We start from the raw sequence: 23,518 nt of genomic DNA, 5'->3' as shown, positions 1-23,518 counted from the left end.
GAGAGAGAGCTTGCAACCTTTGCCTTGAAAGCTAACGCGGAAGAAGTGAGGTCGCGAGCCCAAACGTTTTTCGCGCGCGCTTGAGGAACTTGCTATGTTTCTTGCAAACTAGATGAGCAAAGCTTGCGATATAGAATGGGAGCGCGCCGGCTGTCGGCCGTGACGCAGCTGCGGAAGCTTCTCACTTTGCTCGCAGCGGCAGCGGCAGTGCAAATATGCATAGCTGGAGCGTCGCTCTATGCGCCAGAGCCAAACGCTGCAGGCGAGGCATGCTCGCCGGGTGACGCGGCTGGCATCGCGCATCTCCGCGACCTAAACGCCTCACAGCTGGCCCAGAACGCTCTAAACACATCAACTCTTAGCACATGGGACTTTGGGATTGGACTTGATGCCGTGAAGGCGCCTGCAGGTGCGGTGGCGTTGCGTGGCCGTCGATTCCTCGGCGCCGTTCTCCCCGTCGGGCCGCGTTCTCTCACCTCGTATGACTTGCGCCAACAGGCACCGCCATGAACCTGTCCTGCCTCACGGCACTCAACGCCACCGTGGCGGCCCCCTCGGCGGCGGCGGGGAGTGTGTTCCTGCAGCCCACGGCGCTGGACCTGTCTGCGGCTTCGGGCCTCAGCATGGCCAGCGTCAGCCTCAGCACAGACTGTGGCACGGTGCTGGCGTACCAGCAGTGTCTGTGCACGTCGCTGCGCGCAGCAGGCAGCCTGACGGTGCGTGTACAATGTACTAATGTGCATGGCCTCTGTCCCAGCCTGTCTTCCCAGTTCCACTACTCTTCCTTGCCCCATTTCCTTGTGTGCACATGCGCAGATGGAGCCAGGCGTGGTTCGTTTCGGCCGCTGGCGTGACGGCTTCACGTCTCTGGACAACGTGAACCTCACCTGCCCCACGTCGGCGGGCGCGGCGGCAGTGGCTGTGCCTTGCCGTCTGGTGTCTGTGCAGACGGCTGCTGAGCTGCTGGAGGCGTTCACGGTGCATGCGGCTGCTGCCGCGGCGGCGGGAGCCAACCTCACAATCGTGCTTGCGGCGAACATCAGCATCAATAACAGGCACGATAAGTGTGTATGCCGGGTGTGCGCTCCTGGGTACTGGGGTTTCTAGAGAGGCCCGGGCTGTCGGGTTACTGCGGTTGCACGATCGGTCCGGGCTCCAGTTGCTGGACCGCACCCACGTGCGCGCTCATTACTGACCTCTGTAATATGTGTCGCATCTTGTCTATCCTGCTGACACATGCAGCGTGTGGCTGGTGAGCTCTCCCGTCCTGGTCAACGCCAACGTAACATTGGTGGCCTCGCCGCTGCGTGTGCCTCGGGTTGTTTTCGATTTGGGTCTGTTAACGAACGTCTGGAACCTCACCAGTGGGGCTAATGTTGAGTTCCACAACCTCACGCTCGTCAATCTGGCGCCCGCCTATCCAAACCCGCCTTCGTACGGGTTGTTCACTTCGCGCATCAACGCCATCCTTCGGTGAGTGTGGAGCTATGCTGGATGCTGTTATGCTGTGCAGAAATGAATCTGTATCGCCCTCCACGGCTATGCACACCATGTACCAGTATGCGCTTGGCCACGCGCTGCAGCAACCTCCGTACGGTGCGTGGCCACTGCTCGTTGTAGGACCGGCAAACAGGTCTTCCTCCGGAACGTCACCTGCGTGGTGCCGCCCGAAGAGGTAGGTTTGCGGGGGGGGGGGGAGTTAGGGGCGGAGTCCATTGTGGGGGCGGAGGTAGGTAGGAGGAGGTGGGGTAGGAGTCCACACACTGATACCGCGAACGCAGCGACTCGCTTGCGTCACCAGAATACCGGCAATTGCACCTCTATTGCCTTCTTTGCTTCTTTCAGGTTTCGTACCTGAGATACTGGGTGACATTTCTGGTACGAGGCAGGAGGCACCAGAGAGCAGTGCAGGGGTGCAGACCACCTGCAACGCGTGTCCGCATGAATGATAAGGCGGATTGTCGCCACTCCGGGGCAACGGGCCATTTACGTGTCCGCCTGCCGTGCCTATCGCAGTTGTCGCCTGTGCCTGAGGCGCGCGCCAGGGCCGACTGGCTACTGATACCCCAGGTCAGCATAGCAGCCGTCAACTCGTCTGGCGTGTTCTACGCGTACCAGAATGGGCGCACCACTATCTTTGACAACATGGCCATGGTGGACAGGTGCGTGGAGTCCAGCAGCGCTTTGCGGGCTGCTGCAATCAGTTATGGGAGGATATCATAAAGCGCGTGCTGTGTTGCATGTGCCGCACGCAGCCTCGGGCCAGGCTACCCACGCAATCCGTCACCGTCAGGGCTGGGGCAGCTGCAAGCCGAAAACGTGCCCCTGACCGCCATCAACGCAGCAACAAGCCCTTCCGACGTACAGGTACGGTGCCCTGATCTTGAGCCGCCAGCAATATGCGAAGTCCTTTGCGCCTCACATCGTGCACCCTCATGTCCTCAAACTCACCGCGTAGTTGCTGCTTGCCTCTTGCCGTATGCCCGCAGTTGGCGCTGCTTCCCAATCGTACAAAGCCGGATGACCAGGGCCGCCGCTGGGTGCTCCTGGTGAACAACATAAGTCTGGCGGCGGCGGGGCAGTGGCCTGAGGGCCCAGCACGAAACACAACCAGCACCAGCGACGCGCGTGCGGGCCTGGAAGGCACACCAGTCAATCCCAGCAACGGCAGCTGTGGGGACGGCAGCTGTGACGCAGCAGCGGCGCCAGCAGGAAATGACACGGGCGCAGGCGTGCAGGTGCCAGGGCTCACGGTGATCGCCAGCTTGATACCAGAGACCCCCGTGCGGCTGGGCTTGGGCTGGCGGCTGTCTGCTCTCGGAGTGCCTGGCGGTGCCGGCGCGGGACTGGTAGTCCGCAACGTAGTGTTGAGCGAGCTTGCGGCTCGCGGCGGCAGCTACAGCCGCAGCGACCCGCTGGCAGCGCTGTCCAGCCCGCTGTGGGGCGTGTCGCTGGCCGCGGGCGCCAGCAAGACACGGCTGGAGAACTGCACGCTGGTGGTCAGCGCGGAGGAGCTGCGGCTGCTGCAGCAGGCGCTGCTGCCGGCGGCGCAGCTGGCAGCGGTTGTGGCCCCAGGGGCAGCAGGGGGCACAGGCGCCAACGCCACAGCCAACAGCACGGAGGGGAACGGCGCGCCGCAGCGGCCATTTGACTCTACGCTAGCGGCTGCAGCCCGGGCGTTCTTCGCGATCGGCGATGACTTGCTGCTAGGTCCTACTTCTGCCAGCCGGCTCGTCTTTGTCAGGGGCTCCGCCGCTCGCTTCACCCTGAGCAACGTGACGTTCCGCAGGCCAGACCCGGGCAGTGGCGAACATGCGAACGCAGGTCTCACAGCCCTGGGCGTGCCTTACGACGACGGCAGCAACAGCAGCAGCAGTACTGGCGGCGGCGTCCCTGTGGGCGCCATTGCCGGGGCAGTGGTTGGCAGCTGCGTGCTGCTCCTGATGGTTGGCGGGGCGGCATGGCTCTCGGTGCGGCGGCGGAGGCTACAGAGCAGCAGAGAAAGCGAAAAATTTGCTGAGCTGGGCGGCAGCGCCCCTGCGTCCGCTGCAGCAGCAGCCAGCGCGCGGCCTGTTGGGAGCGATGATCGCAACGGCGATGATGCTGCTGACCGCGTGTATCGCAGCTTGTCGGACGCAGAGCGCCGCCGGCAGCTGCAATCGTCTCTGACAGGGAGCAGCCCAACGCTGCCTTCTGTTTGTGGCGGCCGCAACAGCGTCGAGGCGGAAGCATCATGCATGAAGGGCACCATGAAGGACGACACGGGGCCCAGCGAGTCTGCTGCCACGCAGTGGGGCTCGGGCATCCAGTCCGTGCCCGCGTCTGGGCCCAGCGGCAGTGGCTTGCCCGCCGGGCACACTGCAGGCGCCGTCCACGTGGGCGACCCAGATCCCTGGGCCGCGGGCGACCCAGGCATCCCGGCACTGCTGGCAGGCATGGCACAGCCGGCGGCACGATATGCCACAATGACCGATTCCTTTAATCGCCCGCCCACCATGTCGGGCATAGCAGCGGTGCTGCGCCCGCCGGGCCAGACCTCAGGCAGCGGTGCGCAACCGGCGCAGCACCGCGGCGGGTCATCTGGTGACCCGACAGCAGCAGCCAGTAGCAACTCAGGAGGCAAGCCGGATGCCGGCAGCAGCAGCCGCTCAGGGGATGCGGCTCTGGAGCAGATGCGCGGCGTGATTGCGGCGCTGGGTCGAGACCTGGCCGATAACAAGCAGCTACATGTGCACGGGGTCATAGGTAAGGGCGCGCACGGCACCGTGTATCGCGGCACGTGGCGCGGCCTGTCCGTGGCGATCAAGTCCATGGTGTTTGGCCCCGACGACCACGCCCGCCACCAGCAGCGGCCACTCATGCAGCAGCGGCCGCTTATGGAAGCGGCTATCAGCTCCAACCTGGTGCACCCCAACATTGTGTGAGTGTGGGTGGCTGGTGGGATGAAGCTGGGGAGCAGGTTGGGGCTGCTGCATGCGCAGCTTTGCTGGCTTGCCGCGAAGTGCCACACACGCCTCGCTCACTCCTCCGCTTCGCTCTGCAGGACCACCTACTCATACGAGCTGCGCGAGGTGCAGCACGAGCTGGCGTCCCTGTCCCCGGAGCTGTCGCAGCAGGGCGGCGGCTGGCGCCTGCTCATCATCCAGGAGTTCTGTGACGCGGGCCCGCTGCGCCGCCTTGTGGACTGCGGCTTCTTCCTCACGCTGCGGCAAAATGCCATCCCCAGCTCGCTGAGTGACAGCGGCAGTGAGGCGGAGGCCGCTGTGCTGCCGCGCAGCAACAGGGATTTGGCTCAGGCCAGGAGGGCATCCTTTAATGACGAACAGGGCACCAGAGGGCACGGGCTTGGCGCTGAGGGCACACAGTTGGACAGGGATGTGGTTGCCTCGTCAACAGCAGGTGTGCCGGCAGGCAACCCACGCTCGCGGCCTCTGCTTGAGGACGTGCCTGCGGACGTGTCGGGCGGCCGTCCCGCCAGCTCGCTCCAGGCGGCCCTGCGCTACGTGGAGGCCGCGCTGCAGATCGCACGTGGGCTGCAGCACATCCACGAGAAGAACATCGTGCACGGTGAGTGAGGACCGCAGCTGGCACTGCACTTTGGTAGGGAGAATGGACATGTCGTTTTCACACCTCTTCTTGCTCCCGCAGGCGACCTGAACCCCAACAATGTGCTGCTGGTGCGCGCGCCCGGCACGCCGCTGGGGTTCTGCCTCAAGGTGTCGGACTTCGGGCTGTCGGTGCACGTGGGCGAGGGCCAGTCTCACCTGTCCAACTTGTTCCAGGGCACGCCCTACTACTGCGCGCCGGTGAGTACCGAAGATGGTCGCTGGGGCACGGCGTGCAGCTGGACACGGTAGTAAGCACGTGCATGCAGCTATGTACAATCAATTGCCAGGATATGCCAGTGCGTTGACCGACATTTGGCATATGCAAGGAATGTCCAGCAAACATTGGCCAACGGAGCGAACGGCCCTTGCGCTCGTCTTGCAGGAGGTGATGCTGTCTGGCAAAGTCGGCAAGAGTGCAGAGTAAGCGTCAGCTGGAAGGCTGAAGCGCAAACAGTTGCAATAGCCTGCAACACGTCGCCCTGCTATGCACATGCGTTGCGCGCACCTGCATGCCAGGCCAGTTTGTTACAAGCTCAATTGCTTCTCGTGCTTATTCGCTACCTTGTATTGGGCTCGGCCACATAGTTCTACTTGAACCCACCCTTTCCCGTGCAGCCTGTACTCTCTGGGCATCATGCTGTGGGAGCTGCAGAACGGCACGCGGCCGCCCTGGCGCATGGGCGTGCGGCTGCGCACCTACCCCTCGCTCAACACGGGCGAGCTGGAGTTCGGACCCGACACGCCGCCGCGGTACGCACGCCTGGCGCGGGAGTGCTTCCACGCCTCCAGCGCGGCGCGGCCCAGCGTGGGGGTGGTAGTGGCGGCGCTGGAGAGGATCAAGGAGGAGCTGGGTGCAAGGGCGCACGCGGCAGAGGCTGCCGTAAGAGTCTAAGCAGGGAGAACAGTGCTAATGAATGGATGGGAGACGTAATCACGCAGCAAATGAACGCAGCAGATTGTGTGGTCGTATACAGAAATGAGCCTATGCTGCATATGCTGGTGTGCATGTGTGTGTATGCATACAATGGCTCCGGGCGTTGTACTTGGCACTGCCTAACTCGATCGAAAGAGATTATCCAATGCAACTGCTGAAGCGCTGGGGTGCGGGAAGGAAATGGAGCATGGCTGGATTCAATGGCGGGCGCTGAACTAGTATTGAGAGTGGCATACTGGCATGTGCATTGGCCAACATACATACCGTATCGGCGGGATGGCCTAACACCTTCAGAGGCATGTTGCAAACGTTGTACGCTGCGATTCTGCCTGAGCTCCTGAATATTGCTGAACACAAACCAAATCGGACTGAAGGGTGTATTCTTGGGGCGTGTCTGAATCGGAGGGCGTGTTCGGAGGGCGTATTTGTATGTTACGTTGCGCGCGCCTGAGTAAACGAGCACGTCATGCAGATTGCACGGCTGCGGAATGCGTCGGCGAAAGTGAGGGGGGGCAAGCTGGGCCTCTATAAGCACGTACGAGTCCACAGACATGAACGCACCGTGTGTGTAAAGCGCGGCAGGGAGGCTGGACATGGTGCTGTTGCTTGCTATGTTGCTGGCTACGTGAAGATTGCATAGGCCTGCACGCGCCGGCTGGTGCAAATTCTTCTTGTGGATGGGGGGCAAGTCTCTGATTGGTACGGACGTCGGCTAAGCAACTTAATCAGCAGTAAGACTGGGTTTGTACGTGTCGGCAGGCCTTAGGGTGTCCAGTGTCCACGCATAGTAACTGGTAATGTGGTAAATAATGCAGACTGCCACTGTGTAGCGCTGCTGATGTTTGTATGACGGGTGCTTCTTCAATGACGCACAGCCATTCACAAGCGCACTGTGTGCAGCCACGGCACGGTCATTGCAGGCTTGCACTTTGTCGTCCCTTCCTGTGAAAGCCCGAACATAACACACTCCACTGTATCGGAGCGGCGATAGTTTCACCTGGTGACGCGCTACACGTGACTCAAAATTCATTCAATGGCGGACCAATCGTTACCACACGTCGCACAAGAGGAGCCTCAGGACACTAACGAGGAGCCTCAGGACACTAACTCCTCCGTCGGTGAACCACGGCCCGCCTGCATGCCTTTGATCAGCCCTCTCCAGCATCATCGGTCTACCGTAACGCCTGTCAACCCCAGCCTCTCTACCATAACCCAAACACCAACGCCTCTTACCACCTACTCCATCAATGCTGCTGCTCCGTCTCCCCCGCCCCGTACCCCATCACCGGCGCCGCCACTTCCCGCCAGTTCTCGTCCCAGCGCAGCCCCTGCTCCCGACTGGCCACATTGGCCGCCAGCGCCTTGAGCTGCTCACTGGGCTCGGCCGGGAAGCCGCCCAGCAGCCCCGCGAGCTGCGCCGCCAGCTCCTGCCCCGTGCTGAACAGCAGCCCCGTCACGCCCGGCACTACCAGCTCGCGGATGCAGCTGTACGACAGCGCGCACACGGGCAGCCCGGCGCCGAACATATCCACCACCTTCATGGGCAGGTCCAGACCCGAGGAGGAGGCGTGCAGGCACACGCCCACATCCGCCGCCCCCAGCAGCAGCGGGTAGTCGGCCGCCTCCAGCCACAGCGAGCGGATGGCCACGTGCCGCAGCGCCATGCCCGCCACACGCGCCATGTACATCTCCTTCTGCGGCCCCTTGCCTGTGATGAGCAGCAGCAGGTCCGGCAGCGCAGGCACGGGCGCCGGCGCAGCCGTGCCCGCTGACGCTGTGCCCGCCGCCGCGGCCGCCTCGGCGGCAGCCTCAGCGGCGGCCTCGACCAGCTGGTCGTATGCGGCCGCGGCCTCCAGTAGGATGCCGAAGTCCTCGTCCGGGGTCCAGCTGGTGCTGCTGACCACCACGGCCGGCCGGTCCGGCCGCGCGCACACGGCCTGGCCGGGGCGCTTGGTGGTGACCACCGTCACCTCGGCCGCTTCCTGCGTGCGGCCCGCCGCGGCGGCGGCGCTGCGGTGGGTGAGGAAGTCGTCAAAGGCGGGTTGCTCCAGCGCCGTGCCCAACTTGCGGAACAACGTGTGCGCGGCCGGCAGCGGCGTGCGCTTGAAGAACGCCGGCGGCCGGTCGTATAGGACGGTGGCGTTCACGCCCCACTTGGTCTGCAGGTCCTGCTGCATGGCCTGCGTGACGCAGAAGTGGCCGTCCCCGCGCTTGCCCCAGAAGTGCTCGTAGCTGCGCGCCAGGCGCACCAGCGGGTGGCGCGCGCCCTGGGTCAACGCCAGGATGGTGTAGCCGTAGTTGTGCCAGTCAATAATGAGCTTTGCACGGTGACGCCGAGCAGCCAGCCAGCAGACAGCCATCGTGGGAATCGCGGGCGGGTTCTGCAACAGGATGTGGCCTGGCTTTGGAAGCGTCACCAGCATCATCCAGAGCAGCCACAGCAGCTGGTGCAGTACTTTGCATATGAGAAGCATTAAACGAGGAAGGCGCTTGAACAGCGAGGGTGGCTCTGGCACAATATGCATTTTCACATTCTGGGCAGCTCGTAGCTCCGCGATCGGCGCCGAGCCTCCATAAGCGATAACATGGACTGAAGTACCTGATTGCTGAGAGAGCGACAGCGTGTGATACTGCATACGCGGGCTACGGCCAAAGTCGCCCAGCACGAGAACCCACTGCACGTTCGTGCCAGTTGAGTCGCGCGGGCGCCCGCTAGTGGACGCCTCTCCCGTCATAGTTGGAGTGTACTATCGAGATTTCATGTACAGCTGGTGAGACGGAAAGTAGAACAACAGCTAGCATGTCGTCAGGGTTACAGACCTGACAGCTTCGGCATGCACTGCCCGTACCGCACTGCGCCCATGCACAGTAGCCATACCTGCTCCATCAACAGCAACATGCCGTCCGCTAGGCATACCATGGCGCTACAAGTTCAGGCGCCTTGTCACGCATATACCAGCCGCTGCATCCGGTGCCCTGCGCTCAACCCTGCGTCTCCCTGCCACCTGCCGCCTGCACTACCCCAGCCCTGTCCACCACCTGCGGTGCCTGTATGCGCCCTGAGGCGGAAGCTGCACTAAGCAATCCGTGCTTCGCACTCACCCCGCCATACGCACTAGCACGATTCTGTTAGCTGCTGAACCGCCCATAGGATGGGCCCTGAGCCAGCCTTGCACCATCGGCAGCTGCACGATGGGTGCGGCATCCGCTCTTCAACGCCAGCGCCATCAGCGTAACCTGAACCGGCGTGCCGGCATGTCAATCCGGCGCTTCCGCAGCCACTCATGCTGCTTTCCTGGCTGACCCACAGCAGGCACCTCAGGCGAGATAGTTGTACACCTGTGTAGGCACAAGGTGAAGGCAGGCGAGACTGTCAGGGCGCACGCCTAACCCAAGCCGGAAGCACTCCATCGCCCTCACGTGGCCTCTTCCCCCACATGGCCTCTCCCCCCTCCACCTCGGCCCATGATCTACTGGGTGTTCCCATCCCTGCATCCTTACGTTTGCATCGTTGGCGTCTCGTGCCAGATACTCGCGGTCAATGAGGCTCTCAATGCGCTTCTTGAGGTCCGCCGCCTTGAGCGGGAACTTGAGCTGCTGCAGCGCCTCCGCCACCAGCAGCTTGTGGCTCAGCGTCTTGCGCGTCTTCATGATGCGCACCAGCGCCGCATCGATCTGGTACTGCCGGTCTTGGAGCACCTAAAAGACAACACGTGGAAGAGGAGTACCAGATACGGCGATTGCGGAGGCGCGGGAGCGCTGGGTTGCCACGGCACAGTGTTGAGTCCACGCGCTCAGCCAGGCACAACGCGTACGCTGTTCAGCTGGGGAGCTGAAGCTGTACTCGGACCACGCGCGGCGCAACTCAACCAGTGTCCCGATGCAATTCACTCACCTGCTCGTTGGTCTTCTTGTTCTCCTCCTCCGTCTCCTTCATCTGGATGGAGTTGATCTTGATGCGGAACAGCTTCTCCGTGAAGCCCGTGTTGAAGGAGAAGCTGTCGTCGTCGTTCACGTCACGGCCCTTGGGCTCCTTGGTCAGCACGCGCACCTTGCCGCACGCAAGGCTCTGCAGCGTGCGCTTGAGCTCCTTCTCCTCCAGCCCGGTGCCCGCAAGCACGTCCTTGTACGACAGCGTGTCAGTGTCATTGAACAACATCAACACCGCAGCCTGCGGGCGGGAGGGCCGGCACCAGCACAGCATACGATAGTGAGGATTTCACACATGGGCGCGCAGCATTGCAAAGGAGTGCGCAGTGCTTGCCGTCGGGGCTTGGGGCCATGCCCAAAGTGCAGGGGGTCGACGCAAAGAAGCCAGCACACAAGGCGTTGCGGCCTGTGCCTGCCCGAAGGGCGGCAACATCCCCACACGCGCCCTCACCCTCCAGCTCCCGGCCGCGCACCTGGAAGGTGCTGACTGACAGCTCCTTCATGCCCTTGGGGAAGCTGGCCCTCAGCATGCAGCTGCCCAGGCTGTGCTGCCACACCAGCCGCCGCCCGCTGTACTTGGACAGGTAGAAGTCGCGGAACACCGCACCGGCGCGGTCCAGCACCTGGGGGAGTCGAACGGGCACAGTGAACGGGTGCGTGTGGAGGCTACCGGTTGGCGGTGTACTACAGGGTGGCAAAAGAGGACGATCACGGTCCACTGGTGCAGCGTTGGCTGCCGGCCCCAGCCACCATTACGCAGGTCTCACCTCTGGCAGCTTGACCTCTGTGACGGGGTAGGTGGGCCAGTAGCCGCTGGTGAGCACAGACACTGCCACGTCCACGCCGGACGGCAGCCCCGCCGCCGCCGGCGCCCCCCTGAAGGCCGCCATGACGTCGTCGCTGAGCTCCACGTCCTTGAACATGCCCTCCAGCTTGGCAGTGAACTGGCTGCCGCACTCAACCTGAGGGGCGTGTATAACGGAGTTTGATGGTTTGAGGGGAGTGGGGGTTTGGGGGAGTGAAGGGAGCGTACGGAAGGTTTAGAAGTGTAGTGGAGGCCGCAACACGACATGTCGTCATACTCCGTTCGCAACCTGGGTTGCAGCAATCGCCCCCGCGCCCGCGCCCGTGCCCGCCCGCCGCTGCGCCGCCTCGCCTTTAGCTTTGCAATCATGGCCTTCTCGGCGTCCACACTGGCGCTGCGCCCCAGCAGCAGGCGCTTGGCCAGGTCCTTCTTGTAAAAGGCCTCGAACACGTCCTTGCCCTGGATGTACCTGTGTGTGGAGGTGTGGAGGGGCAGGCAGGGGCAGGAGTAGAGGTGGGCGTGGAGGAGGGTGCCTGTCAGCGCCAGGTAAGGCACCAGGCTTGGGGAGGACGGAGCAGGTATCGCGAGGGAGCGGGGTGGCGGGTGGCGGGCAGCGGGCAGCAGCATATGCAATGCGGGGCGTTAGGTCCCGAGCAGGAGGCCCAATGTGGACCTCTCATGAACTGACGCACCTGAACAGTATGAGTGCCCGGTCCAGTGCCGCCTCCAGCTCCTCCTCACTGCCGCCAGTGCCCGCCCCGCTGCCGCCGGCACCCGCCGCGCCTGCCGCTGCCCCGCGCCCACCCGCCCGCAACCGCGCGTCAATGAACTTGGCGATGAGCTCCGCGGGCTTGTTGGCGCGCTGCGTGGCCAGCAGGCAGATGGCAGGTGCACAAAGCCAGGGGCACAACTTGTCAGCAGAAGCCACCGGATACCACCATGCCCATTGCCTCCGCCCATCCTGTACCAGGGCACCCGCTGAACTAGACGTTACCAACCCCGCCCCGCCCCAGCCCCTCGCCATTTACGGTATCCGGGCTTTGGCCATCCCCGCCGCCTCCCACCGGATCGCACCTGGTTGATGAAGTACTCAAAGCTTTCTTTGAGGGTGGCGGCGAAGGCCTCGCTGCGGCCGAAGGCGCCCGCCACCACCTCGTCCAGCCGCGACTTGAGGTCCAGCAGCCGCTCCACCATCTCCTTGTCCTGCAGCAGGGGGCGGGGGCAGCGGGAGGCAGTGGGGCGGAGCAGCGGTGCATTCGCGACATAGCAGCGGCGAGCTCCCATGCTGGCATGGGCCGCATGGCGCAACACGCGCAAGCAGCCTCCACACCTAGGCCCAGCCAGCCTCCGCCCGTCACCTCCTGCACCCCAAGCCCTTCCTGCTCCGCTCGCCACCGCCTCCGCACCTTCTCCTCGTCCTTGACCAGCGCCAGGCCGGTGGAGCGCACGTACTCGCGGAACGCCGCCCGCAGCGCCTCGCTCGCGCCTACCCGCCCCAGCAGCCCATACAGGCGGCCCAGGTCACCCACACGGTGCCCGTCCAGCAGCGGCCCCAGCCCCCGGTCCAGCAGCGGGCCGGTGTGCCGCGCCACCAGCGCGCCCTCCACCGCGGCGATGAGCGGGCGGCGCGAGGAGGCATCCAGGTACTCGCTGCAGCGCTCAAACTCCTCGCCCAGCCGCGTCTGCGTGGGCGAGGGGAGGGCAGGACCAGGGCGAGGGGAGGGCAGGACCAGGAGGCGGAAGCATGGTGTGTGCGGGAGGAGTAACGAGGCGTGACATGGCAGCAGGCTGGTGCGACCGCGGGCAGGCACCTCATCGCAGGTGCTTTACCCGCCCCCAAATGCTTTGGTACATAAACCGCCCTTCCGAGGCCTCGCCTCTGCCCCTGCTCCTGGCCGCACCTCGCAGTGTTTGAGGTAGGCCGGCACGTCCAGCTCCGCCACTAGCCGCTCGCCCTCGGACCGGTAGAACTGCCCGCTCGCCTGCAGGTAGGCACGGACACGCACAGGCACATGCGCATGGTGTGGTGCACGCCGCGCTAGACACACGCCACCAACAACCAATTGCCTGCGCCAGTGACACAGTTTCCGGCATTCGCACCCCTCCCCCTTCCCCATGCCCCACGGCCCACGGCATGAAGCTTCCGGCATGTCCCGCTCCGCCCGGTACCCATGTCGCATCCCCCCCGCCCTCTCACCCCGCCCCTGCCTCCTCCAGAGCACCATTGCGCCAAGCCCCTAGCCCAGCCACACCTTCATGAATGGCTCATGGAAGGCGTCCGTGTAGATGCCCAGTGAGGACAGCATGCGCAGCAGCCGCTGCAGCAGGGCCCGGTTCACGCCTTCGCCGCAGCGCTCCCGCTGCACCAGCTCCAGCAGCCCCTCTACTGTGCGCTCCTTGATCTGCGCAGCAGGCGGGCGAACGGCATGTTGGCAGGGCCACCAGCAGCACCACCGCTCACGCCCATACACAGCCGCGCAGTCGACCACCTGCGCGGCCCTAGCTCCAGCGACCTGTACCTGCGTGGCCGTAGGCCGCAGGCCCCGCCGCGAGCTTAGGCCCCACCTCGCAGCCCTCAACTCTCCCACCAGTCCCTGCCAGTCCCCCAGCCGCCACCTCCCCCGTCCTCCTCCACTACCGCCACCGCCCACCTGCGGCCGCTCCGCCAGGTGTGTGCGGAACAGCGCCAGCCCCATGTCGAATATGGACTTGACGGGCGTGGCGCTGCTGCTGAGCTGCAGCACGTGCGTGCGGTCCAGGTACAGGAAGATCTGCCGCGTCAGCAGCATCTGGCTGCAGTGGTCCTGCCACACGCTGTCCACACGGTCCAGGTACGGCACCGCGTCCAGACCCAGGCAGTCGCCCAGCGAGCCCACGTGCGCCGCGATGTGCGCATCACACTCCTATGTCGGGTATCGTCATAAGTCATGTGGCGTGGCGTGTGGCGTGTGTTGAGGCCCGCCGGCCGTGTGAGGTTGCAGGTTATGCAGGTGTGAGGTATTGTGCGAATAGGGCTGCGCGTGAAGCAAGGCCGAGCCCCAACGTCAGCCCGCCAGCCCGCCCCACACCTTTTGCAGGCGGGTGTAAAGCTTATCCGCCATCTTATGCATGCACATATCCTGAACCGCCTGCGGGGGGTGATTGCGGCCATGAGGTGTGGGACACACAGTCATGCGACCACGGCAGCGGAAAGCAGCGGGCCCTTCGGACAGGTTGGTTGCATGCAACCGACGGCGCCGGCGCCAGTACGCCGTACACGATGCCTGTGTACCAGCTTGCCATGCAACCCAACCCTCGTCGCAATCCAACACCTTATTCGGCGCCCCTCAGAACAGAGCCCGGTCGGCCGGCCGAACTTCCCACCGTGTACAGCTCCTCCAGGCTGTTGGACACGGGGCGTTTGCAATGCACCGCAATGATGCAATCGCGCAGCTTGCTCCATGTCGACTCCTCGAAGTTGGCGGGGAGCTCGGGCTTGACTGGGCAGCGCCGAGGGGTAGGCAGGGGTGCGCACACACGCGTGACCGGGCGAGCCACAAAACCTTTTCCACAACCCCCACTCCGTAATTTTCGGGTAGAGCGCACCAGATGCAGCAAGAGGGACCCCGTACCGCACCTTTAAGCGGCTTGATGACCAGCTTCTTCGCCTGCTGCGTGTTCGCGCTTCCTGCGACAGGGGCGAGACCCCCAAGCGGGGCCCCGCCCTTGCCTCTTACTGCTGACATCCCCGCTCCTCGCAAGTTTTATTGAACAGCAACCATTCCCCGGAAACTGCACGCGTGGCAAACGCGAGCGAAAGAACCTGTGCAACGCGCTATGTTGCTTCTCGCGAGTATGTTTCGTGACGCGAGCTGATGTATGACACTGGATATAACAAGCGAAATGCGGTTAGGAGCAACTGGATAATCGTGCAGAAGAGAGGCAGAAGAAAACATTTGCTCTGCATCATGGGCTTGTCCTACTCTTGCCCCATATGCCCTCTCAACGCTGGTGCAGTCACAAACTAGTGTCTTTAGGTATATTACTTTGTACTGAGGCAAGAACCAGGGCCAGAAGGCCCGCGTGTTTGCCTATTAGAGTTGCATCCTTCTTCCCTGAAGATTTGCCCTCAGCAACCATGAATCCCATCAATGGCCTGAAGACTATTCTGCATCGCGTGGGCTTTGCCATGCGGGAGAGCGGCCAGGCGCTGGAGCGCGTGGGCTGCAGGCTGCAGGGCGTTTACTCGTTTGAGGAGAAGCGTGAGCTATCGCATGATTTTCATCTGCTGTAGCCTTGTATTGCGATGCCAAGCAGAGGCACTGAAGCGTGGGTCCATTTTCCGCAGTGAACCGGCACGCCACGGTCCTGCCCATGCGCCACAACGTGCCTAGCCTGGACAAGACCTCTTGGGTGGCGCCCTCGGGCATGGTCTCGGGCAGCGTGACGCTTGGCGAGAACAGCTCCGTTTGGTATGGGGCCATCGTTCGCGGTAAGTCGACTCCTTGCCCGTGTATGATGCAGGAGTATGATAATGAGTCCATGTATGTAAACATTGGCAAATGGCTCCCTGCGCAGGCGACTTCCAGCCAGTGGTCGTGGGCTCGAACAGCAACATTCAGGATGCAGCCTACGTGGGCGCCACCAGCGAGTTCAGCGGGCCAGTGACCATTGGTGACAACGTTTCGGTTGGACATGGCGCGGTGCTGAAGGGCTGCACGGTCGGGGACAACGTGCTCATCGGCATGAACTCGATTATTTCGGAGCACGCTGAGGTGGGCAGGAGGGGCCTGCCGGCAACGGCAAGTTTTGACAGTGTGGTGGCGCACCGGTGGCATTGGAACCACACGGGGGTGAATGCGTGCCTCAGGCAGGGGCGGGGAGGTGCGGGTACGTGGCCGTGGTGCCTGGGCCAGCGCCCCCCCACGGGCCTAGCTAGCTTGTGGCCTGGTGCCGCAAACTAATAACAGAGCTTCGGTCTCCGCTGCACGGGTGACTTGTTGCACGTGCAGATCCAGTCGGGTGCCGTCATTGCCGCGGGCTCCTACGTGGAGGAGGGCACCACCGTGCCGTCCGGGGAGGTGTGGGCGGGCAGCCCCGCCAAGAAGCTGCGCGACGTGCGGGCGGGCGAGGCGGAGTACCTCAAATCGCTGCCGGGACGGTACACGGAGCTGGCGGGCGAGCACAAGGGCATCATGAAGGTGCTCAAAATGAAGCAGGCGGAGTACTTCGCGTAAAGCGCAGCGATGGCGATGGTGAAGGAGATAGCAGAGGTCAGCGGTGGCGTTGTGGAAAGCAACGTTGCGATGGGGCTGCAGCGGAGCGCATCAAGTGGCTGCGTACGGCTTAACCATATAGAACGACAAATGTTTGTAGTGGGGAACACTACCGTAGCTAGCGGGGGAGTCGTGAATGAAGCAAAGCATTGAGGATTTGAGGTACGGGGCTCAGACCTCGGTCTTGGGACGTCTCAGGAGGGCGATGGAAGCTAAGGGGTGCTGGTACGGGGCTGCCAGCTGGCATGTCTGGTCGCGGACAGCGTTTGCATGTGAGTTTTGTTTGCAGCTTATATTGCCAACAACGATAGCTTTGGAATTACAATGGCGTGAGCCTCAAGCGCATTTCAGATGGCATAGGCGTATCCGCCACCTAACGTCAAGACGCGCTGTAAATGTATCCTCCTCCGCCATCTAAACATTCGTCTAAAACCTGAACCGCCACTAGCACCTACAACACACGCTCCCGTGCCTGCTGCTACCTGCTAAGCCCCCAGATCACCTGTCACTGTTTTGCGTACATCATGAATGAGCATGTGTGATCAATACGTCAGAGCGTTACATGCAGTCTTCCTCCCTGAGAACACAGCCCCAGAAGCCCATGCTTGGTTGTGCAGCTCCACCTGCCGTCAGCTCCCCTTGAGTTGCGCCAGCATCTGGCGGTAGTGCTGCCGGATGAAGTTCTCCGCAGGCGGCGCCTTGCCTCGCGACGCATACCACACTTGCGTCACCCGGATGTACCTGTAAGTGGACGTGCAGGCCAGCGGGGAGCCATGCGAGCACCAGCACACAGACAGGGGCAGTCAGCGCCTACAGTTGCACAGCAGGTGGCAAGCGTGCCCTTCCAATGGTTCAGGCCCACCGATGGCGCGGACCCATCGCCATGGAGCGTGTTGCCGTCGGGCAGTCGATCGCACGCATCACCCTTACCTGTGCACTTACCTGCCCCAGACGACAGCATCTTCAACGCAAATACCAAACCCGTAGATTGTTATCCACCACCCCGTGGGCCATCCATAACAGAATCCATCAAATCACCATGCCCCCGGACCAGTAACCACATCCGTCCAACACCATCCGTGCACCCGCCTCCACCAGCGCATGCTGCACACCTTACCCTCGGCAACCTGCCAGCCCCTAAGCAACCCGCCAACCCAATGCATAGGATTCCGCCTCTACGTCCTGCAACTTCCAATACGTGTAGTCCCTTCCGGCAGTCACGTCTGTTCCCCTCAACACCACGTGCGCACCAAACAATTAGTGGACATCTGATAGTAACGCATTAGCACTGAATGCAGCACAATGAATGTCGCACACAGGACAGTTTGCATAATAGAATGATGAAATGTCGCACAGTTTGCGGCTAGGGGCGGTGAGGACAAAGCAAGACGCAAGGTTCCAGATTAATCAACCCGTGGCGTAGTTGTGCGCATGCTCCTAGTCTACATCACCAGATGTCTGAAGCGAGTAGTTTCCCAAGGTTGCTGAGCAATAAGCGCATGCAATTACGCGTATCCTTTAAGCCTAACGCTTGCGACTAATGCGCGGGAGGTCACGAAGGATCGTCCTGGATCACGCTGGCAGGCAGGTCAATGCAACCATACCCAACGAACAACGCTGGCACGCACAACACACATCACATAATCAAAAGCAGGACATGGTCAACAAAGCAAGACGTAAAGTTAAGTTCATTAGCACTTATGTACATGTTCATGCCCAGCCCAACGTCAACCAACATGTCTTTGATAAGAGCGGGGGCCCCACACGGTGCACACACATACACACATGTGTCAGTGTCCTCGCCGACTTACTCTTCCTCAGTGTAAGGCTGGCCGCCTGGCTTCGACGACATACCCGCCCCGCCGGCGCCGCCACCGCTCGGCATCGAGCCATCGCCAACCCCGCCGCGGGCGCCCACACCTTGCGAGCTTGGCGTGGGCTCGCGCCCGTGCTGCGGCGAACGGTCCGTCGACCGCCCCTGCTGGCTCCAACCTGCTCCCCCGCCCCCGCCCCCTCCTCCACCCCGTGACCCAACCCGCTGCTGCACCTCCTGCATCACTCTCCCGTACTGCTGCAGGTACTGGTCGTATGACATGCTGGCGAAGTCGGGCGGGGCGCCACCGCCGCCACCCCGCCGCGCCGCCACCGGGCTGCGGCTGCGGCTCCGACTCCGCGCCCTGCCGCTGCGCAGGCGGCCGTCGCTGCCCTCCAGCACCACGTCGTCCCGGTTGATGTTCATCAACTGCTGCATCGCCTGCTGCTCCTGGAGCGATTGCTGCTGTTGCCGCTGCTGCTGCCTTTGCTGTTGCCGCTGCTGCATCATGGTCATGCCACCGCCCATCGACCCGCCGTCGGGGCCCATTCCCCCGCCGCCGTGCTGCTGCATGCCACCCATCGGACCACCGTCCATCATCATGCCCTGCCGCGGCCCGGGCCCGCCGCCCACCAACACGGTGCCCCCGCCACCGCCGCCCATCATGCCGCCAGGCCCGCCCCCACCCACGCCCATGCCACCCGCCGGCCCACCGCTGGCAATGACTGCCGCTACCGCCTCCGCCAGCAGCGGGTTACTGCTGGCGATGGTGGCCATAGCCATGGCCTGCTGCTCGGGCGGCAGGTTAGTCATGTGCGCCACCATGGCGCTTGCGATGGCCTGCATGGCCGGCGAGGGGCCCGCCGCCACGCCGCCCAGCGGCCCCATCCCGCCCGCCTGCTGCAGCATCGCGCCCAGCGCCGCGGGGTTGAAGGTGTTGAGCGCCATGGCTGTCGCGAGCGCTTCCATGTTGAAGCCGGACGGCCCGGCTAGCCCCGGACCCCCCGCACCCATCATCGCCGCCGCGCCCATGGGCCCGCCCGGCCCGCCCATCATCGCCATGGGGTCCATGCCGGGGCCGCCCATGCCTGGCCGGATGCCCGGCGGCCCCATGCCCGGACCACGAGGCCGCGGCCCGCCCATGCCCATGGGCCCGCCGCGCGGCCCCGCCATGCGCATCGGCCCGCCGCCCCCGCCGCCGCCCATGGGTCCGCCTCCGCCTCCGCCGCCGGGCCCCATGGCGGGTGGCGTGACGCGGCCGCTGGCCTCCAGCATCGCCAGCTGCTGCCGCGGCGCCTTGGCGCCGGCGGCTGCGGCTCGTTGTGTCATGATGGTCGTCAGCAGGTCGCCCTGCTCCTGCGGCAGCTCGGTGCAGTCGCGCGCCATGTAGACGACCTTGTTGTCGTTTAGGCGGTTGCGGATGTGGTTGCAGTCGTCGTGCGGCAGCTCGAACAGCACGCGCCACTCCACGCCGAAGGGCCGCCCGAACTGCTGGCCGTTCTCCCAGATGACGGGCTTGGGGAAGGCGCCCACGGAGGTGCGCATGGTGGCGTAGCCCTGGAAGGCGTTGCTGCCCATCACCGAGAAGATGAGCCGCACCTCGCGCGAGCTGCGAAAGGCTGCGTCAAGTTTGGGGTCGTTGGTGCGCGTGGTGGCCCAGGCGCCTGTGCGCACCGAAATAAAGATGTTCTGCAGGCTGTTGGAGCGGATGATGAAGTAGCGAATGGCATCGCCCGCGCCCGGCCGGGCCTGTACAGCAAAAGTGGGAGTGCAGGCCATCGGTGTAAGTGGCACGCAACACGCTAGCCTGGCATGCCGCGCTTAGCGATCATATGCAGCCACTCGACACACGGCGTACACGTCTCACTGCAGTAAACGTGCCGCACAACGTTGCAGGACGCTGCTGCTTCCCTGGTCGCAACCCTCCCTAGCCCATAAGTTCTGGCGCAAACCTATGGATGCAGAGGTGTCTCACTCGTGCGTTGAAGCCTTGTGGCCCGCCACTGTTCGGCAACCGCCCAGAGGGCCCAGCGTTGCCCCCCGTTCGTGCCGCTGCCTCGTCCCCCTTGCCAGCTCCGGCCTCGCCAGCAACTCCTCCACCACCGTCCTCAGTCCCTGGTCCGCCATCTTGCTCCTCTGCTCCTGCACATTGTCACGGATGCAGTAAGTTAGCCAGCCGGTCTCCAAACAAGTTGCGATGACAACAGATTCAAGCATACAAGCTAACACCATTACGGTGGGGCGCTAGTACGCCCAATGTGGCGTTGACCGTGACCTGATTCTTGGCATCATCGCGGGGTTTGTCAAGCTCTCAAAGATTGGTGCTCACCTAGGGGAGGCGCAGTCGCGTCCTCGGCCGGCTGCGCTGTCAAGCCTGCATCTACGTCTGCTTCAGCATCGACGTAGTCGCCGTCTGGATAATCGTCTTCATAGAGAAGGTCTTCCTCGTCTGCCATGCCCAAAGACTTGGCCGTTGGCTTACAGCAACGGAGTCAACTCTTACTCTTAGTTGTTCCAATAACAAAATACGCCTTTCATAAGTAGCTGGGGGTGCTATGGCGGGCGACAGTTCAACCTGGGATCATGGGAAATTGCAGTTCTGACGCCCGCGAGAGGGTTCCTCCACGATGAGGACGAGGGCAGTGCCGATGAGTGGCAGGTTTGGGCAGTGGTTGGCACACAACAGCTCCAGCTGCTGCTCCAGCACGCAGGTAGGGGCGGGTAGGGGTGCCTGAGGCCCTCCGAGGAGCACAGTGCCGGGCCACGGGCCAACTGCCCCTATCCAACCAAACCCCTGCTGCTTAGTGCTAACGCATGGAGACACACTGATGATGATACTGTGCTGATGGCCGTGAGGCCATGAGGGAAGACACACCAGTCGAAGGAGGCCTGGAGCCTGCCGTTACGCGCCGTTATTCGGTCAGTCGAGCAGCCGCTCGACTGAACTCTGAAAGCTGCAGGCACTGTGGGAGGCGCAAGCGATGGGACAGGCTGGCGCAGCGTGAGGCCGTGCGGTGTAATGTTCACGTCACTGTTCCCATTGGCCACATGACACATGTTACTAGCCCACCGCCCCACCCTCGCACGCGCCAGCAGCAAACTTCCAGCCAGCCAGCAACTTGTCGGGTACAGTACTACAGTGACTCCGGCGTCCGACCAGTCGCAAGCTCATGCACTGCCGTTACAAATTGTTTGCCATCTGCTGGGGTCTGGGAATCAGCTGCACCCTACGGGAATTCGCCAACCTCCCTTGCCACTGTCCCATCGCACACCCTCGCACGCGCCAGTCCAGGCGTCCACGTTACATGCAATCCAGGCTCCAGCGCCGCCTCGCATGACGTGCTACAGTATGCGGGCGTGCTCTGCGCCTCGTCGAGTCCCTGCCTTGTGTCATCGTGTGATACGGCCACCGTACAACACGGCTGCCCCTGTTGCTCCTCACATCTCCGACGCCTTCAACTCCGGCTAACATGCACCACTTCAGTGCTTCAGTCCTTCAGTCGTGGCGGGCCTGCCGCCGCCGCATGGACATGAATGTTTGTTAGCGGTCCTCCGCGCGTCACGAACATCGAGTCTCAAACGTCATGTACACCGCTACCTACCTTCACTGGCTCTAATCGCTGCTCGCAGGGTATTCTCTTCAACAGTATCACCCAGCAAGCTAGGCCGCGTCGAACACACTACTGGCAAGTCAACAGTCCTCAATGCGTATGGGAGTCATTCGGTTAGTCAAATTAAGCCATGGCGTGCGCGCAAGCCCGCCAGTCACAGCAACTTCCCGGCCGCTGCCACCTAAGCCCCGGGTAGTCCTTGGTCGTTGCAAGATATCAAGGCTTCTGCTTCTGCTGCTCCTCTGCTGACTGCGCCTGCAGCTGCTGCCCCTGGTCCTGCTGCTGGCCTGACCGCGGCGTGTGCAGCTCCTCGGAGTCGCCGTACGCCTTGCTGGGGCACTTGATGTTGTTCTCCACGAGCCGGTCGCTCACTTGTGCCGCCGCGCCCTCCAGAACCGCGCACGCGCGGCCCAGCTGCAGCCGCGCCTCGGCCGGCACGCAGTCAAGCACGCGGCCGCTGAGCGTGTCCCAGTCAACGTTGTGCTGGTTGGGCAGGCGGTGCACCCCCAGCGCCACCAGCAGCAGCGGTAGGTACAGCAGGCTGCCCTTAAACAGCTTGCGCGCGCTGGCCTGGCTTGGGGTGCGCGCGAATTGCGCCGAGCCGTACACCAGATACGCAGACAGCGCCGCGGCCTCCCAGGCGAACGGCTCGGAGGCGAAGCCGGCCAGCACCGCCAGCAGGCCGATCGGCGCGATGTAGAGGCTGTGGCGCAGCGCCGCTAGCGCGGTGCGGCGGCCGGTGGCGTCCACCATGGACAGCATGCGGAAGCCGCCCGCCATGTAGTCGGCCTTGCACATCCAGGCCAGCGCCAGGAAGTGCGGCATCTGCCAAAAGAACAGCGCCGCCGCCAGCACCGCGCTGCCGGCGTCCAGCTCACCCGCGGCGCTGGCCCAGCCCATGAGCGGCGGGATGGCGCCCACCACGGCGCCCACCCAGGTGTTCGCTATCGTCATCTGCTTCAGCGGCGTGTAGATTGCCGCGTACAGCAGGATGTTCGCGGCGCCCAGGCCGGCAGTCAGCCCGTTGGCCTGCATAGGGTCCGAAGGTACGGCTGCGTCAGGCGCGTGATAACGTAATAGCCCAGCCGGCGAAGTGTGGACTTGTCACATGGACGCGCAGCCCCGCAGCCGACTGAGTTATGGAAGCCATGGCACATTCCAGGACCCGGGCCTACCTTCTCATTGAGGATCCAAAGCCCGCTGGCGCCGCATACAGCCGCGAACGCTAGTGCATGCAGGCGGCCCATGCGGCCGGCCGGCAGCGGCCGGTTGCAGGTCCGGTTCATGAGCCGGTCATTGGCCACCTCGTACACCTGCAGGTGGGCGTGGAAAGATGGAGAGCTCAGCCCTCAAATCCCCTTGGTGCTGGATGTGGGGCCACGTCTGTGCCACCTCCCCCGCAAAATCCGGCCGACGTGACGTACGTGCGCACGGTACGTCCGGCCCCAGCGTGCGCCCCTCCACTCAACACCCGCTTCCCATGCCCAACCACCACGCCCCCGACACGAGAACCACCCTAAGGCTGTGTGCCTTGCCACGTGCCTGGTTCAAGGTGTTGGCGCAGGCTGCGGCGCCGAGGGTGCCCAGGCACGTCCAGCCGAGCTTTGCATAGTCGATGTGCTCCCCGCTGGCCGCAACGAAGCCAGCGCTTGCTGTAAGCACCACCAGCGAACTGAGTTTGAACTTGCTCAGCTGCTTGTAGTCTTGCAGCAATCGCTTGATGCCGCTCATTTCTCCACGAGGCCCTGCGGCGCGGCCTGCCGCTGATGCTGCGACACTAGAGGCACCTGTCGACATGGCGCGCATGCTTAACATGCCGCACTGTCGGAGCAACGACGTTGTCGGGGCCGGTGTGGCCTCGCTCCCGGCGCCACGGCCGAGCTGCCATCCTAGCTGTGATACAAGTCGCCTAAGCTGCTGCTGGCCATTCGCGGCCATGGCCAGGCCGAGGCCTGCGTAGAGATGATTCCCGACACCGTCGAAACTAAAATCCGGTCTAAGAGAGAAAAGCTTACAGCGGCGGATACCCTGTACACAGTGCGGCTTGGCAGAAGTTTTCGGG

General features: G+C 63.4%; 6 protein-coding genes across 7 annotated transcripts; 2 read left to right on the top strand and 4 right to left on the bottom strand.

Moving 5' to 3' along the window:
- Positions 1-49: 49 nt before the first annotated feature.
- Positions 50-6,875, top strand: CHLRE_12g516600v5 (uncharacterized protein). Its single transcript, XM_001703186.2, has 13 exons — positions 50-409; positions 499-716; positions 817-1,055; positions 1,243-1,473; positions 1,621-1,675; positions 1,846-1,878; positions 2,017-2,162; positions 2,256-2,367; positions 2,490-4,420; positions 4,544-5,067; positions 5,149-5,306; positions 5,491-5,528; positions 5,724-6,875. Exons 2-13 carry the CDS (start codon positions 507-509, stop codon positions 5,998-6,000), a joined length of 3,954 nt encoding a protein of 1,317 aa, XP_001703238.2. The 5' UTR covers positions 50-409; positions 499-506; the 3' UTR covers positions 6,001-6,875.
- A 2-nt stretch (positions 6,876-6,877) lies between these two features.
- CHLRE_12g516550v5 (uncharacterized protein) lies at positions 6,878-8,789 on the bottom strand. Its single transcript, XM_001703168.2, has one exon. The coding sequence runs from the start codon at positions 8,463-8,465 to the stop codon at positions 7,287-7,289; it is 1,179 nt and encodes a 392-aa protein (XP_001703220.2). The 5' UTR covers positions 8,466-8,789; the 3' UTR covers positions 6,878-7,286.
- Positions 8,790-8,842: 53 nt separating this feature from the next.
- CHLRE_12g516500v5 (uncharacterized protein) lies at positions 8,843-14,640 on the bottom strand. The gene is made up of 15 exons (XM_043068310.1): positions 14,394-14,640; positions 14,141-14,256; positions 13,846-13,905; positions 13,429-13,680; positions 13,030-13,179; positions 12,679-12,759; positions 12,184-12,459; positions 11,852-11,980; positions 11,470-11,639; positions 11,129-11,246; positions 10,740-10,934; positions 10,446-10,595; positions 9,938-10,213; positions 9,544-9,741; positions 8,843-9,381 (listed from the first exon to the last, which is right to left on the bottom strand). Exons 1-15 carry the CDS (start codon positions 14,500-14,502, stop codon positions 9,361-9,363), a joined length of 2,301 nt encoding a protein of 766 aa, XP_042918405.1. The 5' UTR covers positions 14,503-14,640; the 3' UTR covers positions 8,843-9,360.
- A 109-nt stretch (positions 14,641-14,749) lies between these two features.
- CHLRE_12g516450v5 (uncharacterized protein) lies at positions 14,750-16,445 on the top strand. Its single transcript, XM_001703185.2, has 4 exons — positions 14,750-15,018; positions 15,105-15,248; positions 15,335-15,531; positions 15,769-16,445. Exons 1-4 carry the CDS (start codon positions 14,895-14,897, stop codon positions 15,991-15,993), a joined length of 690 nt encoding a protein of 229 aa, XP_001703237.1. The 5' UTR covers positions 14,750-14,894; the 3' UTR covers positions 15,994-16,445.
- A 2-nt stretch (positions 16,446-16,447) lies between these two features.
- On the bottom strand, positions 16,448-20,399 carry CHLRE_12g516400v5 (uncharacterized protein). 2 transcript variants are annotated; one of them, XM_043068308.1, is made up of 4 exons: positions 20,175-20,399; positions 19,821-19,987; positions 17,844-19,594; positions 16,458-16,773 (listed from the first exon to the last, which is right to left on the bottom strand). In XM_043068308.1, the coding sequence occupies exons 1-4, from the start codon at positions 20,299-20,301 to the stop codon at positions 16,662-16,664; spliced, it is 2,157 nt and encodes a 718-aa protein (XP_042918403.1). In that variant the 5' UTR covers positions 20,302-20,399; the 3' UTR covers positions 16,458-16,661. The 2 variants fall into 2 exon arrangements, with proteins under 2 accessions (XP_042918404.1, XP_042918403.1); XM_043068309.1 differs by having other exon boundaries at positions 16,448-19,594.
- Positions 20,400-20,667: 268 nt separating this feature from the next.
- CHLRE_12g516350v5 (uncharacterized protein) lies at positions 20,668-23,509 on the bottom strand. Its single transcript, XM_043068307.1, has 3 exons — positions 22,999-23,509; positions 22,632-22,769; positions 20,668-22,485 (listed from the first exon to the last, which is right to left on the bottom strand). Exons 1-3 carry the CDS (start codon positions 23,185-23,187, stop codon positions 21,673-21,675), a joined length of 1,140 nt encoding a protein of 379 aa, XP_042918402.1. The 5' UTR covers positions 23,188-23,509; the 3' UTR covers positions 20,668-21,672.
- Between the last annotated feature and the right edge of the window lie 9 nt (positions 23,510-23,518).

The sequence above is a fragment of the Chlamydomonas reinhardtii genome, chromosome 12 (genome assembly GCF_000002595.2).
Source record: "Chlamydomonas reinhardtii strain CC-503 cw92 mt+ chromosome 12, whole genome shotgun sequence".
Lineage (NCBI taxonomy): Eukaryota > Viridiplantae > Chlorophyta > Chlorophyceae > Chlamydomonadales > Chlamydomonadaceae > Chlamydomonas > Chlamydomonas reinhardtii.
This window is presented reverse-complemented; position numbering and strand designations above follow the sequence as displayed.